Here is a 17940-nt window from a genome sequence, read left to right on the forward strand (position 1 = left end):
AGGCTGGAACTGCGCAAACAAAGTTGTGCGCCGAAACCTGCCCTCCCTCCCCCCGCCCCCCGCCCCCCAAATCCGAACCCTGCGCCCAGCTCCCCGGCTCCACCGGGACAGCCCGGACCTCATGCAACAAACACACCCCCTTGCCCCGCGGGAGCCCCCGTCCGCCCCGGCCCGCGCTCACCTTGCCGGACGCACTTGAGCCGCAGCGGGTCCTTGCAGTGCCTGATGACGGCCAGCACGTCCCTGATGGTGAGCCCGGCCACCGGGGTCTCGTTCACCTCCAGCAGCAGCTCCTCCGCCACCAGCTTGCTGCCGCTCTCGTAGGCCACCTGGCCGGGCTTCACCTCCCCCAGGTAGGGGAACTGCCCGTTCTCCGCGCCCCCCTTCAGCTCGAAGCCCAGCTGGCCCTCCGGGTTCCTGCCAATGACACTCTCATGGACTTTGCTGGTCCAGTGGCTTTTCTTTTTCAAGCTTTTGGACATGGCAGTGGGGCGAGTGGCCGCGGCTCCTGGGGGGGACGAGGGGGTTCGGACCTCCTGGGGGCAGGTTAGGGGAGAGGATGAGGATGCAGCAGCCGGGGGGAGGAGGGAGGGAGCAAGAGGTGAGCCGAGCGGACTTTGCTGTCCTCCCACCTCTGCTCGGTGGCGCTCTCCCGCTTCTTGGGATGGAGCGCGGACGCGGCCGGGGAGGAGGGAGGGGCGGCCGGGCAGAGGTGGGAGCGCGCGGAGGGGGTGCTGTCCCTGGGATGACACTCGGGGCTGTGGCCCCGCGGAGAGGACACGGCGGCGGCGGCAGGAGCGGGCGGGGAGCGGGTTGGGGGGGGGGGGAGCGGGTGGGGTGGGGGGTGGCGGCGGGCAGGGATGCCGGGCCACTCCTGCCTGCGCCGTGCGGTGGGAGCGCGCCCGGGTGTGTGGTGTTAGCTGATGTCCATGGCAGCTGCAGTGGCAGCGGCGGATCCGCGGGTGTGTGCGTGTGTGTGTGCCTGTGTGTGAGCCTGTGTGTGCCTCTGTGTGTGTGCCTGTGTGTGTGTGTGCCTGTGTGTGTGTGCCTGTGTGTGTGCACTAGTTGTACTGTATGGGCAGGCGGGAGGAGCGGCGGGAGCGGGCTGCGGGAGGAGGGGGCGCTCCGCCTCGGTCCCCGCTCCCCCTCCCCCGGCGGCTGACCCGGTAGTGAAGGCGGAGAGAGGCAGGCTGGGCCGCCCGGAGCCGCGAGGGGAGGGAGGCGGGAGCGGGAGGGCGGGAGCCGAGGCCCGGGCGGGGAGGCCGGCTGCGGGCTGCGAGCCCGGCGCGGACCTGGCTGCGGCCTCCGGGGCGAGCGGGGCGGGGAGGGCGCCCCGATCCCGGGGACGCGGGCCGGGCGGGAGCCGCACCGAGAGCCCTGGATGGGAGCGCGTCTGGGGTCCGAGCACCGCCCGCCTCCCCGCGGGTTCCCGCCGGGGCAGAGCCGCCTGCGGGGAGAGGCCGGGGCTGGGATGGGGGTGGGGAGGCCGGCGGAGGGGCTCCGGGTTCGGAGATTTGGACTCTTCCGGTTTGCAGCCGGACTCGGGGCGGAGTTGTCAGAGTTCCCCCCGAGGAGGGAGCAGAAAGTTAGAGCTGCGGGCTGGTCCCCGGGGCGGGGAGGGCAACTGCACCCCTTTCCCGCGCGCCCGGCTGAGATGGGGCCCGGAGCGAGGGGAAGGGGCTGCGGGGTTCCTGGTTTGGGGAGGAGAGGCTGGGAAAAGGGTGCGGGGAGCAGCATCCTCGGAGAAATGGACAGTGTAACCCACGCCCTGGCCCTGGATAAGCCCTCCGGCTCGGACTTGGACGTTGGGGAGAAACCTTATTAAGAGGACCAGGCCCGGCCACCTCCTGCCCCAGGGAAGGAAAAGAAGGCTCCCGGGGTGAACCCTGCGGCCCATCGGGGCCAGGACTCAGCTCCGTTATTGACCTTCAGCAAGTTCTCAGCCCGGAGGAGAGGTGAGGACATGGGCGTGAGGATGCTCCATGCTCGAGGGCTGCTGATTGCCACTCAAGCGCGAATTTCCTGTGAGCCTTTGGGGCGATTTGAAACCTTTTTGTAACTGGTAAATGATTTGCACTTGCTTTGCTTTCAAATGGTAACTTTTAAGACAAAAAAGAAATCGCACACCTACTCATCTCTTTAAAGCATGAAAAGCGCCCAGCAGTTAGGAAGCTTGATGTCTGAGATGAAGAAAGTGTGGGAGGCAAGCGGTGTCTTTAGCAATGTCTTGCCAACCCAAACAGAAAGGCCAGGCTTGATTGCAGGCTCTGCTGCTTACCCACAGGGTGACCTGAAGTGTGTTGCTTGACCTTTCTGAGCGGCTGTTTCCTTCTTTGTTAAATGGGGTTAGAAGTACTGATCCCGGGATGAGGGTGAAATCAGTCGGGTTAATGCATGCGAAGTGCTTGCCTGACACAGGTGGGTAGCACTTAAAATGTTAATTTCCTTCCTTTTCCCCTCTCCAGTATAACTCATTATTGAGGAAAGGGTGAATCAAATGTAGTCAGAACTGAAAGATTTGTGAAAGAAAGATGATTTGTTTCACCGTCTGTCGCTTTTTTTTTTTTTCCACTTGAGAAACCAGATCCCCAGTGAATTGGCTGCCACTGATGGGGATTATTCAGTGAGCCAGGGGCAGTGCCAGGATCTGAAACCAGAGCCACAGGCGATGCCCAAAGAAGTTGGCTTTTGGCATTATAAGACACAGTCCTAAGTGGAAATTGATAATAAGGACTAAATATTTATTTCTAAACACCTATTATAGACTAAAATGTGTGGGCAATACTAATATTTATCAAGTTCTAACTGCATGCTAGATGTTACTCTATTGGCTATATAATATATATATATATATAATATATATTACATAATATATATATTTCATTTCTCCTGATATCTTAATAAAAAAGGTACTGTTACCATCCCCTTTTACAGATAAGAAAATTAACTTTTGCAAGCCTGAAAATGTAGTCAGTGGGGAAACTGATATTTGCACCCAAGTATTTTGGCTCCAGACCTGGTCTCAATCTCTGCATTGTCTCTCCCCCCTGGCACTTACAGTATGTCATACCAGTGTCCCCAAAGGTTTGGTCTGCATTTTATTGTAGGGGTAATTAGGAAAAAAAGAAAACAAATGGAGCAGGAGTTTGGAATAAAAGTGTTTTATTTTCTAGAAACCAGGAAAATCATTGAAGTATGTGTCAGCTAATTGAATGTTTCTCAGCTCCTAATTCATCTTCTTTGCCCTAAGTGTGATAGTAGAGTTAGAACCTCTGAACATTCTTTGTTGTTAGTTTATATAGTGTTAGGACTTGTCAGTAGAAGGTGCCAGAGGGACCCTACATAAAAAGGGGACATATCTTCTTGGTTCCAGTGCTTTTCTTCTTGCTTCTGTGGTGTAGTGGTGGGTGGCTTTCTGGCCAGTGATGGGCAGGAAAGCAATCTTGTTGTTTTTTTGTTTGTTTGTTTTAAAATATATTTTATTGATTTTTTTACAGAGAGGAAGAGAGAGGAATAGAGAGTTAGAAACATGGATGAGAGAGAATCATCAATCAGCTGCCTCCTGCACACCCCCTACTGGGGATGTGCCCACAACCACGGTACATGCCTTTGATTGGAGTCGAACCTAAGACCTTTCAGTCCGCAGGCCAACGCTCTATCCACTGAGCCAAACTGGTTTCAGCAGGAAAGCAGTGTTTTACACCCTCCAGTAAGTCTGGCAAGTTCTCTAGTTGTGTGGCTTCCCAGTAAGCCTTGCTGGAGTCCCAGTGGGTAGTTTCCTAGAACATTTCACTGGCACCCCAGCTGGTGGTTTCCTCACCAGCCCAGTCTGTGACACCTCAACAAATTTTTTGGCCATCAACTGGGCCACAGGCAAATTATCCCCAATGAGGATACAGGTGGGAACTGGGGAATCCTTTTAAATTACCCCACACCCCTGGAAGCCCTGGGGATCCGGACTTCCCTGGCAGCCCAGGCTTCATCAGGAAGGTCTCTGGAAGGACATCTGGTTTAATTAGCATATTACTTTTTTTTATTATAGATTTCTCCTGATTTCTGTCTCCTGCCTGGACCTTGACTGATATAAGGTGAAAGAGATCATGTAGATCTTGTAGAACACTGAGTAGAGGCTTATCCTTGGAGTCGGAAGTTGGCATCCTGTCTTTAGCTGTGCAGACTTGACTCCCAGAGCTTTCCCCTCCTTTGTAAAATAAATATATGACAAGGTTTTGTGAGCATCGTGCAAAATTTGAAAGCACTTTAATTGCATTTAAATGTGAGTGCACTTTAAACCTGTATAGTGCTATCACAAGTAAAGGTGTTAATTATCAGTATAGGAACAGAGGGTGGCAAAGATTTTCTTTAATTAAAAAATTGCATGCATTCTGGGAACTTTGTTTTCTGGGGGTAAAAGTAGCATTTTCTTTAAGATTTGTTCTCATCAAATAAATATATTATTGGGTGGTTGGCTGATTGGTTAGTTGACTTTGCCTAGCTTTTAGAGATAAAAGCAGTTTCTAGTCTCAAGTAGTTCAAGTTTCCAGCTCTATGAAAAATACAACTAAAATTACAAATATTTTGAAATGCTAGATTCAGACTAATTTGGTTACTTTCTATTCTGGTATCCTTCCTATTTGCTTTATTTTTATTTTGTCTCCTGTACCCTTTCTGGGGATAGTGTCTGTGTCAAGAAAGAATTATTTCATGGCTGAGCACTCTATGTGTAAACATGGCACTAAATATTGCATGCTATTCCAAAAAAAAAAAAAAAAAAAAAAAAAAAAGTTTAGGAGTCTTAAATGCTCAAGAAAGCAAAGCATGTGTGCGTTGAGTCTTGAGAAGAGTTCTCTGAGGTAAGTGCTTGTGGGAGATTCTACCCCATCCCCTTGGATCCCTTCAATTGGGTCTGAATGCCCTTCCCCCAGCTGCTGTGTTTTATTTCCCACAGCCATCCTCTGCCACTCTCTCTGGAAGGTTGCCCAGAAGCTCCTGGACTCACTTTGCCTTCAGGCACAGACAATGGAGAGAACCATCTGGGAGCTAACTTTCCTCCCAGTGCACCTTCCCAAGGACTGCCCTACGAGCATAAAAGCCCAGCCCCATTGCCTCTATTAGTAAGAAAACTTGAGATGTCATTTATATCCCAAAGCTCCCCTGCAGGGTCATGCTGACGCGAGAGTTTTGCCTGAAATCACTTCCCTCCGTATCTTGCTTACTCTCGTAACTTAGGTATTTTTTCCCTGGAGGCATTTCCTTAATAAATTATGGGCACACAATCCTCATCTTAGGGTCTGATTCTGGGGTCCCTGACCTACAACATTACTATTCCTTTTTACAGCCCAAACCGGTTTGGCTCAGTGGTAGAGCATTGGACTGCGGACCGAAAGGTCCCAGGTTCCATTATGGTCAAGGGCATGTACATTGGTTGCAGGCACATCCCCGGTAGGGGGTGTGCAAGATGCAGCTGGTCGATGTTTCTCTCTCATCTACTTTCTACCTCTCTATCTCTCTCTCCTTTCCTCTCTGTAAAAAATCAATAAAATATATATAAAAAATAAATAAAATATAAAAAAACCTATTCCTTTTTACAGACCAAGAAAAGGAGGTTTGGGTGTTTTAAACTGCCCACAGTTACTCTCCCAATAAAGGGGAGGAGTTTTGATTTGATCCATGACTGTGTGACTCTAGAGTTCCTATTCCTAATGCAGTGTTACTTTTAAAGTACCAAATACTGAGTTTTAATTAGCTATCTAAATAGAAGTGGACACAAAATGCTGAGATTGATCGATGGACGGATTATTGCATCCCTATAAGATCTCTGTGTTTGAGGAGAAATAAGGGCCATAGAGTGGTAAGACCAAAGCCTGGTGCACTCCCATCAGAGACCTACCTGACCAGAGGGATTAAGACATGTCCCACATTTTAGCAGAGAGTGTGAATGTCCAGTGTGATTTTCAGGCAAGGGCTTTCTTGATGCTGAGTTTGAACTGGGTATTTGTATTTTTCCTATTGCTTCTATAACAAACTATCATAAGTTTGGTGGTTTAATACAGATTTATTATCTACAGTTGTGGAGGCCAAAAGGGCAAAGTGAGTCTTGTTGGGCTAAAATTGAGACGTAGGAGAGACCATGTTCCTTCTGGATCTCTAGGAGAGAGTTCTGTTGCTTGCACTTTCCTACCCTCAGAGGCCACCTGGACTCTGGTTTGTGGCCCCTTATTCTGTCTTCAAAGCCAGCAATAGCTGCTCAATCCTGCTCATATTTTATCACTGATACTGACTCGCTCCTCCAATTTTCAGGGCTCTATATCAGGCCCACCCAAATAATCTCCTTATTTTAAAATCAGCTGATTAGCCATTTTAGTTCCATCTGTAACCTTTATTTCCCTTTGCCTCTTGGTGTTCCTCAGTAGAAGGTTTAGGAAATTAGACTCCTCCAAACACACACACAGAATTGTATATTTTATTTGGTATTTTATCAAATTACATTATACTACTAATTCTCTTTACCTCAAAATTTTAAATATTGTAGATCTTGGGCTTATAGTAATTAAATTAGCCTGGAAGAATCAGAACTGTTTCATTTTAGTCTAGAATTAATAGTCATTGACTGTGCTTCTGCATTTCATAGAACTGTTTTACTATTTTTCAGTATTGATCTTAGTTTTTGAGAGGCAATATCTTGTCCAAAATCTCTGCAACTCAGGAATGTACTCAAACAACAGTCAGTCACCTAGCCCTGTGCAAAAACAATCCGAAGAAAGGTAAAATTTGACTATTTAAAATCTATATGAGTATTAGATCATTTCAGTTGCTAGAAATTTTTGAATGGACCTCTTTCTGTGAAATTCATGTAACATATACAAACTGGGGAAAGAGATATGAAAAATCATTTAAATCATTGCTCCATCTAAACTACAGAGTTTACAAGATGTGGAGGAATTTGACCAGCTCAAGGAAACATAAAAATATTTTTTGTTCTTAGACTTTAAAATCATTGCAATATTTTATGTAAATGATAATGAGTAAGACCTCTTTTTGCTTCTGTTACTTTATTCAACATATGCACAAAACACAACAAAATAATATTGTGTTTGGATCTGGAAATTTATGCTTCTTTGCAGTGTTACTTAGTCATACTTCCTAAATGTCATTATCTGAATTTATGTTTCATTTTTATATTTTTTCCTGTTACTTATTTGGTGCTTGTCAATCTTTTATAATCACTACATATTGTACTGATCTCAAAAAGATATTCTCATACCTTTTATACACTTCCTTACTAGATTTTTAAAAAATGTTTCAAAAATTCTGGTACTTCTTGTTCATGCCATCAAGTAGCTATATTTATCACTCCCTTTTTATTTGTGTTCAATTGGTGTCACTTTTAAAACCATCTTACCATTTTTTTCATGCCTTCTTCCTTATAGAAAATTCCATCTACAAACACTATTTCTTACTTTTCTAACTACTTATATTTTTTCATATTATTTATTCCTTCTGTTTTCCAAATGGGGAGCTTAATTTCTCTCTTTTTCCTATAGCTCCTATTATTTTGTCTTCGGTTGCCCATTAATTTTCATTATAAATGTTATAATAATTCAAAGCATTCCACATGTATTTTTAATGTGATGTCTACTGCCCATATTCTTATCCTGCCTATAATTTCTATCCTTTTGTTATTGATTTAAAATGACAACAGTTTTAATTACAAGGATGTAAAAGAATCAATAAAGGGACAGTATTATCATGGGCTTAATTTTTGTCAGTGTTGAAAAATCTTGAAGGTGTAAAGAAAGTTATGGAAAGAAAGTGAATATATTCTGTTTTAAAATAGTAAGGAATAGTCATATGTGTTTTCTAGTCTTTGGAAAAGCATATTTCAAAAAAATTCAAAGAAAAGTTCATCATGTTTCTCATCCAGATTACTGAGAAGCAGAAAATGCTAATGAACATTTGGTGGCAATGAGAATGCAATTCTAATCATACTTATTTTAATAATTTTAAAAACTTTTTCAAACTATTCCGTGTGGCATGAATTGTTTTTAACCATTCTGAGTGTTATAGATATCTTTCAAAATATGATGAACACTAGTGATCTTATCCTACTCTTCTCGCTCTACCACAAATGCATATATACATGCATCTTCCAAATATTACATATCATTGCATGTAACTTAGAGATACATTGAAGCTAAACCATTTGTTTGGATAAGAGATTCTTTGAAAGTCCAGCTTAAATAAACCTTTTATGCAAAGTTTTTTATTTATTTATACATAATCGGCTGATAGTAATCTTATCTGATGAACTCCAATGAAATGCTGTCTGATCCTTTCATCACATTTTTTTCTGTCTAGTATTATAACATTCTAGTCATATCACAGTGTCACTGCTAGGCTGGGTCATGAGAGCATGGCCTCCTGTTTGTATTCCTCACAGAAGTTGAATGAATGACAGAAGATACACTAACAGAAAAAAATGAAGACACATAACAACAATGAATATGAAAGGATCAACTAGATATATTAATCACAGAATCAACTAATACCAGTAAAATAAACCCAAAATTTAAAGGTGTGTCTTAAATGATCAACAACAGCAAGAGGTTTGCCACCTGGGAAGGTATTAATGTATTAAGATAATTATATAACATTTTATCTATCAAGGAGAATAATTTTAAGCACAAAAAGGGGAGGACAAATTTCTTTAAAAGAAAATTGTAGTCTAAGATAAGACATGGGATAATTTGAAATCATTTAATTGCTTCAGAGGATTTTAATGTTTCAACTTCTCTCAGGTCCTAGAGCAATAAAAGAATCAAGAAGTTGGGCAAGCCATTGTCTGTAATCTCTGGGGGGGAAAAAAAAGGACATTGAGAGATTCAGTAGAAGATGGGTGAAAAACAAAACTATCATGATTTTCAAAAGAGGAGAAAAATGAACTTCAGAAACTATATACCACAAAAATTAGGACATCAAGAAAAAGAAGTTATAACATGAAACTAGTCTAGCTTCATAAACAACAAGTCAAATTTAAAAATGCACATTTTACCCTAACCAGTTTGACTCAGTGGCTAGGGTCAGCCTGTGGACTGAAAGGTCTGTTACACCCAGACTTTGTGATCCCCAAGGACCACCAGGGAGCCGAGTCCGATGCAATAAACAAAAGAGCCTTTTCCATGCTAGCATGGGCTCTGTCCCACTCACGCCGGCAGCATGGGGGAAGAGAGAGGGAATTTCGCCCAGTCCAGGGGTTTTACTCTGGTTGGCAGTGTTGTCACTGCCTCAGCTAACTCTGATTGGGCTGGGTTTACAAAATGGAGGATAACTCCGCCCTGCCCCACAGTGGAGTCAGGAGCTCATCCTCGCCCCGCCCTGCCCTCTCAGGTCCCAGGTTAGATTCTGGTTAAGGGCAGGTACCTTGGTTGCAGGCACATCCTCAGTGGAAGGTGTGCAGGAGGCAGCTGATTGATCTTTTTAACTCTCTATTCCTCCCCTTCCTCTCTGTAAAAAATCAATAAAATATATTTAAATAAATATAATGCAATTCAAAATGTTATATAAATGTCTGATACATTTTAACCCATATTATTTAATGACAATTATGAATATTTTACCTACACTTAGTATTGTTTGTGATATTGGTCAGTTACTAGTTATATATGGTCTAGACTTATTTCATCTGGTTGTGAGTCTTCAAAAATATTCATATGTCAATGTATTTTATAGTATAATGACTGCCATTTTACTAAAATTTCAAAATTTTGAGGATATAATATACTATTATGGTTTTTTACTTTAGGCTGTATTTAAAATATTATTTGTATTGTCACTAGTGTCTTGATAGGAGAACTAGAAGTAAGGAAGTATTTTTTTAATTACAATAGATGTTGAAAAGATAAAGGCTCCTGTATCCTCAATCTGATTGATTATGTAACTGCAGGAGTTTACGGACTCATTCAAACACCTTGCAGACCTCAAGAAGAACAGACACTGCAGTTGCCTCTTTAAGCCAAGGAAGTATTTTAAAGGATGTCATCTTGTGTTTATCTACGTATAAATGTTCTCTGAAGCTCCCATTTTAGCAGGAAGTTAAATAAAATAATTTTAAGTTTTTCCAGTACTAATGGAGATTTACTTCATAGCCCTTTTCTCTGGAGGCAAATACAGCCCTTTTCTCTGGTTTCCTCAAAGGCTGGTAGATTTGCACATGAGGTATGATTTAAAGGGCCCAAAACATCTTTTCTGCTCTTTCCAAAATGCTTCACTACGTTTTGTCCTATTGCCTGATAATTTTGCCTGAGAGACTTATCCTTTTGAGATAATAGAATGCAAATGTCTCTGAAAGGGTATCTTCTGCTTTAGTCACACTCATGTGACTACTAGTGAACAAAATACATTCACTGCAGGATAGAGGGAAGATTGCCAGCCAACAAATCTAGAGTATGGACTGCACCAAACATTGCTTAGCAATTTCCATGATTTTCTCAGTCTCTCTTATAAGAATAAGAATAAAGAGATTAAACATCAAGGGAATATCAGTATGATACATAAAATTGTACAATGGGTATTTATTCTGTGTTTCTGATATGTCTATTGGTTTATAAACAAAGGAAACAGAATGCTACCAAGTAGGTGTGGTGGTAGGGTAGGTACTATTTTAGTTGGGTAATATGGAAAGGCCTCTCCTAAGAGGTGATATTTTTAAAGAACTTTAAATTTTATTCATTATTTTTTGTATTAGTTTCAGGATGCCTTCCCGTCTTTCTCCTACTGCTGTCTTTGTGCTACTGTTGTCTTGTGCCCTTGATAAACTACTTTACAATTACTAATTTACATATCTGCTTTTATCACTACTGAGTATCTTCAGAAGAGTTTTCATGATATATTTTAATTAGTAGCCATAAATAAAAAATATAACTATAGGCATTAGTGGCTCTAGCTATATTCTGTAATCAGTAGAAAGTTTATTGTTGTTTCCTTTTGAGAAAAAAAATGAAGTGTTTAAATATCACAATTCATATTTAATGCAAACTATTCTCATGAAAACATAGTGAAAAGACTGAGTAATTTTTATATACAGCTTACAATTCAGTTTTTCTATTACCATTATTTATTATAGAGTTTCAGTCTACTTTTAAATATGTCAGCATTGAATACAAGTTACTACTTAATTAAAATCATGATTCCATAGCATGTTTTCTATGGTTTGTTTATCTGTTTAAGTTAGAGTAGTAGAGTGGTATCTGAGACATTCATTACCTTTTATTTAACAGAACTTAACTATTCTTAACTTGGCACCTGAGGGCTTTTCAACTCCTCAGTGCCTGGGCAAAGTAGAACAGCGAATGAGAAGCTGCAAGGAGAAATTATGAGAGATGTAGCCAGAGAGATGGGAGGAGGATATGGACCTTTTGGAGACAAGTCAAAGGTCATTTCTGTCAGGGAACAATGACAGCACCATACTTTAATATGTGATAGATATATAGTGTGAAAGTAAAGTTGTAGAATTATAAATGCATACTGAAGCCTTTTTCCTCCAGATAGTTCCCAATACGTTGGCATTTGCTCAGTGTCTAAGGGGATAACTGTGTAAGTGATTGGCATTTGTTCTAAGCCTCATCTGTATGTACTCAGGGAGAGGATCTTACCCTACAGTTTGTCCTTGAAGTCATTGGTGGGAGAACTACATGGTGCAAATACACTGAATGAATTAAACTAACGAATAAATGCACACACTTTACATTTAATCAAAGATACTGTTTTAAAACTTTGAATCAGTAGGGAAACCTAGATTGTTATTTAATCATTGGGTTAAAATTTAATACTATTATTTTTTTCTTATTTTAATGTTCAAATTGTCCCAGATTTTTTCTACAGAGGCTCCTTCAAGATGCTTTACTTGTCCCTTTCACATGTCCTACTGATTATTTAAATACTTTCTTGCTTCTTGATATATATTTAAAATATATTCCATATTTATCCTGTTCTCTTTCTTCTCCAGCTCTGGAATTTGTCTTTCTTCCCCAAGGAACCCTGTTCCTTTCAGGGAAGAATTATATATTTAGAAACCAGGATACAGTACTTTGGCTTGTTCATTGCTATTAGTGGGCCATTACTGATAAGCCCTTATAGCAGACAGAGATAGGAAATATATAGAGACATTTCAAATATACTTATATGTAATATATTAAGTATATAAGAAGAAATAAATCTTGGCTTATTATAAACAACACATTAACATTTAAAGGGAAAATATTTGTTGTCTACATAAAGTGGGCCTACAAAGTAATAATATTCATATGAAGCAAAGCATACTAAATAGATTTAATGGTTAAACATAATATATCTTAGAATCTTACGTGTTGGAGGACACATTTTCTAGAACTGTCATGTAGGTGTTATAGAACAGACCCTTGCAGTGTGTTTGGATCTGTTAGGATATAAAAATAAGATCAGGACTAAAGCTTCTCCTAATACTTCCCAATGCTTTTAACCGCATGGTAAAAGCATATTAAGCATTCATTGCTCCCAGAATCTTGAATGCCTATTTATGAAAGGAGTAAAACAAGGAAGTAGTGACTCTATTTACTTAGGAACAATACTAATGTGTTCTCTTTGGATAAATACAGTAGCTGCAGAGGCAATACTAGCCATTTCATTTAGCAATGGCTTGACTATCATTTGGCTACCAACATGGATAAGTTGTTTGAAAAAGATGAGGAGTTAGGAACATAAAAATAACCAGGATTTTCATTACAAAAGCACTATGAGTATGTATTCAAATTCTTAAGAGTTTTCTCACAGCATATCATAGAGGACTTCTTTTCTAATGGCTTGTCTCTCCCCTATTACATTGAAAACCAGAGCTTCTCTACTTGGTTTACTAATCCCAAAGATTAATTCAATAGAAATAGAGACTTATTTTTACTGGTTTATTCACTTTATCTAGAAAAATATAGTTTGATATTTTAAAGTTTGTTTTATGTGGTGTAATAAAACAAAGATTCCTATTATGATACATCATATACACACTTGCTCACTATTGCATTGTTATAATATAGTGACCTGAAAATAGTGTAAAATATATTTATACATATATATTACATGTGTAATTTTTATTTCAGAAATAATAGAAAAGAAAGTAAACACCTGAAGAAGCCATAGCTGTGATATAATAAAAAATGACACAATAATTCACATGATCTCACTCATATGTGAGATATAATGATCAACATAATTTGATGAACAAAAATAGATCCAGAGACAAATGGTAGGGGAGAGGGTAGGTTAGAGAGCAACCAAAGGACTTGTATACATGCATATTAGCATAACCAATAGACACTGGGGCAGTGGTGGGGGCTTGCCCAGCTTGGGATGGGGGTGAAAGGGGGTGGTCAATCAGGGGGAAAGGAGCCACATGTAAAACTTTAGACAATAAAAAAATAACATGTTACCAAATAGAAAAAAAAAAACACAACAATTTGATCAGTGTTAGTAAGCAAGATTAACAATTATTAAGGAGCTACAGTGTGATAAACACTATTATGTATTGTATTTTTATTTAATCACCTTAATATAATTGCTAGAGCTATTATTCCCATTTTATAGAAGAAGAAACTGATATTACTGCCTTGTTAAACTTAGTCAACTTTGTGTGATTAATACATTGTGGAGATTGAACTCAAACCCACATATGGTATGTTTGACATAAGATCCCACACTAGATCACATAAGGCTTTGCTCTGCTCTGCCCCTGTTGAGTGACAACTTGCTCAATTGATTCTTTGTGTTTTTTGTTTGTTTGTTTTTTCTGAAAGAAAAGGATATTGGCCTATCTTAACAATCTGCAATGTTCTAATAATCAATAGATGTGCTCACCACACTTCATAGTTTTTTTTTTTTTTTAATGGTCAGCATTCATGATTTCAAATTAACTATGATTCTGATGCTTTAAACTTCATTTTAATTTTATTACTTAAAACAGATCTGTATACATTGAAAAGTATAAGTTGTGACAACAGCATAGAAATATGTCTTTTTAAGTAAGAAATTATATCTGAAAATGGGCCAAAAATACACGGGGAAAGTGTGAACCAGACATAAGTGGCTGAAAGCTAACCTGAAGTAAACTTAAATGACTTTATTCAAAAGGGCTGCCTAAAGGCAGTCGATCCCAACAGTGAGACTGAACATATGGACTCCTGAAACCCAAATCCCAGTCAGGTGCAGCTGAGAGATACCTACCAAGGAGTGGGGGGATGAGTAAATGGTGTGAAGAGCCCTCCCAGGAACTGAAACCCCCTGGCAGGGAAAAAGAGCAAGGCTCAGCTATGACACCTGCCAAACCAGAGAGCAATGATGGCACCTTACAAATACAAGCATGCAGCAGCGCTCTTGTGCCTCACCTCTCCTCCCTTCACCCTCCTGAACTCTGGAAATGTCAGAAACAGTGCAAGTTAACAATTGTGAAGAGGTAGAAAGACAAGTTGGGAAAGTAGAAGAGTATCTATCCAAGCCATTCCTTATACTGCAAGCCTGCCTTCTGTTGCATAGCTGATTAGCTGAGTGCAGAAGCTTTAATTTTAAATGAAGCTTGAAGTTTTTATTATTACTTCAGCTATACCTATCAGTATCAGAAGTGAAATAGTTTGTGACAAAAGTACCAGGAGGATTTATTGTTTAAGAGAGCTGTGGGAACCAACTAAGATGTTATCTAGAAGAAGGAAAAGAATTACCTTATAGAGAATATTCTAAGGAATGTTATGAGGAAAAAAAAAGTTACTTAATGATTTAACTTTCTCAATTTGTTTCCTTTACAGTATCATCATATATCTATCTATCTACCTATCTATCTATCTATCTATCTACCTATCTAAATCTATCTATCTATCTATCTATCTATCTACATCTATATATAATGTACCAAAAATATACATTTATCTATATATGTGCATGTATTGATGGAACATATTTTTTGTTTTCTTAATTTTTAAAAAAAATTCTTATTTGATTATTCTCTCAATTTTATTTCTATATAGCATTTTACCCATAAGCAGATATGGGTAAAATGCTATATGCAAGATTCTAAATGAGGTTTTTATAATTTATAGTCATATTTTATCCAAACACCATATGTCATGTGATATATTTGACACTCTATCATACTTATATGTGACTGTTTATAAAACACAAATCAACTCAAATAAATAGGACTAGAATTAGATTTGAAAAAATGTATTCAATTATATGTGTAAGATGAGGCAGAATGGATTCTAATTAAGTTCACAGAGGATTTGAAATTAGATATAAATCTGTAAGATCATATTACTTTAGATATGAATTAGTATTAGATTTGTGTCCACAAAAAGGTATTATGTTTACCTTTGAGTACCACTTAGAACTTTAGGACAGATAATGCTGTCTTTACTCTCTCTGTTCATCCCCTGCCATCTAAATGACATTGAAAAATCTGTCCACCTTGATTAGCAACATTAAAGACTGTTTTGGGGGAATGTAGAGGACATAAGATTTACATTTTAGTGGGAGATAAAATACAATTAAATATTTTTGTAAGTGCAGAAAAAAAATTTAAAGGGATAACACTTTTAATATCTTAAAAAGTGATTTGTCAAATACTGACTTTTAGATATTAACTCTATCAAAGATGTAAAAAGCACAAGAGAATTTCTTATAAATAAGTGTTCCACATTTAGCTTAAAGAACTCATCTAAAACATAGTATTCTATCAGTATGTGGGCATTAAGGAAATGTTATTTGAAACAGATAATAATATTTCCATATTTTAGGATCTGTGGTTTAGAATTTAGATGTTAAAAGAAGATTAGTAATGGTCATAGCATGGACTCTACAGCCACCATTCATATTTTGTTTACTAAAATATCCATATAAGTATGGATATTTTAGTAAACAAAAGCCATTAATAGCCTATAATGATCTCATTCTCACTAGTATTATGTAGGATAAAGTATATAAAATGTTTATGGTATATTATTTCATTATTAACAAATGACTATTAAAAAATAAAACCCTCAAGAATATTATAATAAATAGTTATTGATACTCAGCAGTACTCTGAAAATTTGCTGAAAAATACTGGTTTTAGTTCAAGACATCCATAGACACCCCTAATCTCCTACCCAAGAGCTGTTGTACTCCACTACCTCCTTACTGATAGAACCCCTTTTTCTTCATCTTGTGCATGATCACTCACCTTCTCAGACTCTGCTTCAGTCAGGAATGACCATGTAACAAAAGTTTAGGCAATGTAATAAAGGTATGCGTCTGCTAGAGACTTCTGGGAATGTTTTTGTTTTTCTAATACAGACACTCTTTTTGTTCCTTTCTGTTTTTCTGGCCTCTAGCACAACGGAAAAGGGAGATGCCATCTTGCGTCCATGATTCGACAAGCAGGAAGATAAAAGCTTCACTGTGAGCATGATGGAGCCCAATGACAGAAAGGGACCTAGACTCCCTTCCTTCACACTTCTTGTCATGTGAGGAAAATAAAATGCTGTTATTATCCTCAGCATGGGCTTCTACTTCATGTCACTAAATATGTCACAAGTCATACAATATGAATAAAATTGGTAAAAGTATTCATTTTAAAGGCTTAATCTGAGAGACTTATGATACCTAACACAAATCTCCAAAAAGTGGTAGTTCTTTAATTCATTGTGATTTTGAATTGATCTTGTACAGCCTCTCGTTACCAAACTATTAAATTCATTTGAACATTAAAATCTGTGAGTAATGCAGATGAATCCTGTTAATTTCTTGGTGTGAGTATGATTGTGTGTATGTTCATATGCGTGTGTGTATTTCCTGGGGTACACAATGCTAGTTATCTCAAACCCATTACTTAAATCTCTTCATCCAAGTTCCACGTCCTTAGGCAATAGATCCTAATATATACCATTAAATATATCCTAAGTATATAATATATCACATGTAAACTATATATTAGAGGCCCAGTGCATGGAATTTGTGCATGGGGAAGGATGTGTGTGCCTGTGTGTGTCTCTCAGCCCAGCCTGCACCCTCTCCAAACTGGGACATCCCTCTCATAATCCAGGACTGCTGGCTCCCAACTGCTTGTCTGCCTGCCTGATTTCCCCTAACCGCTTCTGCCTGCCAGCCTGATCGCCTGATCGATGCCTAACTGCTCCCCTGCAGGCCTGGTCACCCCCAACTGCCCTCCCCTGTGGGCCTGGTCATCACCAACTTCCCTCCCCTATAAGCCTGGTCATCCCCAACTAATCTCCCCTGCCGGCCCGGTCACCCCTAACTGCCCTCCCCTGTAAGCTTGGTCCCCTCCCACTGCCCTCCCCTGATGGCCATTTTGTGGCTGACATCTTGTGTCCACACTGGGGCAACCATCTTTGACCACATGGGGTAGCCATCTTATGTATTGGAGTGATGGTCAATTTGCATATTACTCTTTTATTAAGATAAGATATCCTAAAACATTTTCCTATACTAGCTCCTTAAAGCTTGAATATAGCAAGTATGAAGAAAAGTCTGGAACTTCCTTATATGGTGGTGTGGACGTCTTCCAGAAGATTCAGGGAGATGGGAATGTTAGAATAGATTTACCATTCATCTCCTATGTAAGACTTGAGCATCCATCTCCTATGATAGATTTCATTGTCATTGCCAGATCATCAAATTGTGAGATTTGTGTGAGTACTTCAATTCAATAAATTTTCCTATATCCAGCCTTACGTTCCACCCCTTGTTGAATAACTCTATCTCTACTCCCACATCTGCTTCCCAGGTTTTTGCCAGTACTTACTATTCAGTAAGACACTTTATAAGAAGTGCCCTGCTGAGTGGGCACCAACATCTCTCAGAAGCTTGGCTGGTGGTAGCTGCACATCACAAGTTGTGGTATATGGTGTCAATTATTGCTATTAAACT

At 39.9% G+C, this 17940-nt stretch overlaps 1 protein-coding gene and 1 long non-coding RNA gene across 7 annotated transcripts in view; one reads left to right on the forward strand and one right to left on the reverse strand.

The window, feature by feature from the left end:
• MAGI2 (membrane associated guanylate kinase, WW and PDZ domain containing 2) overlaps nucleotides 1–557 on the reverse strand; it is a 1098541-nt gene extending 1097984 nt beyond the window's left edge. For all 6 annotated transcript variants that reach the window (XM_084897036.1, XM_084897035.1, XM_084897034.1 and 3 more), the window contains exon 1: nucleotides 182–557. In XM_084897036.1, the coding sequence (XP_084753162.1) occupies nucleotides 182–482 (301 nt within the window). In that variant the 5' untranslated portion in view covers nucleotides 483–557. The remainder of the gene's footprint in view (nucleotides 1–181) is intronic.
• LOC311629168 lies at nucleotides 213–16778 on the forward strand. Its single transcript, XR_014796168.1, has 2 exons — nucleotides 213–353; nucleotides 16386–16778. It is a non-coding gene; the product is annotated as an uncharacterized lncRNA (long non-coding RNA).
• Nucleotides 16779–17940: the final 1162 nt, after the last annotated feature.

This window comes from Pipistrellus hanaki (genome assembly GCF_964339955.1).
Source record: "Pipistrellus hanaki genome assembly, chromosome: 10".
NCBI classification, from domain to species: domain Eukaryota; kingdom Metazoa; phylum Chordata; class Mammalia; order Chiroptera; family Vespertilionidae; genus Pipistrellus; species Pipistrellus hanaki.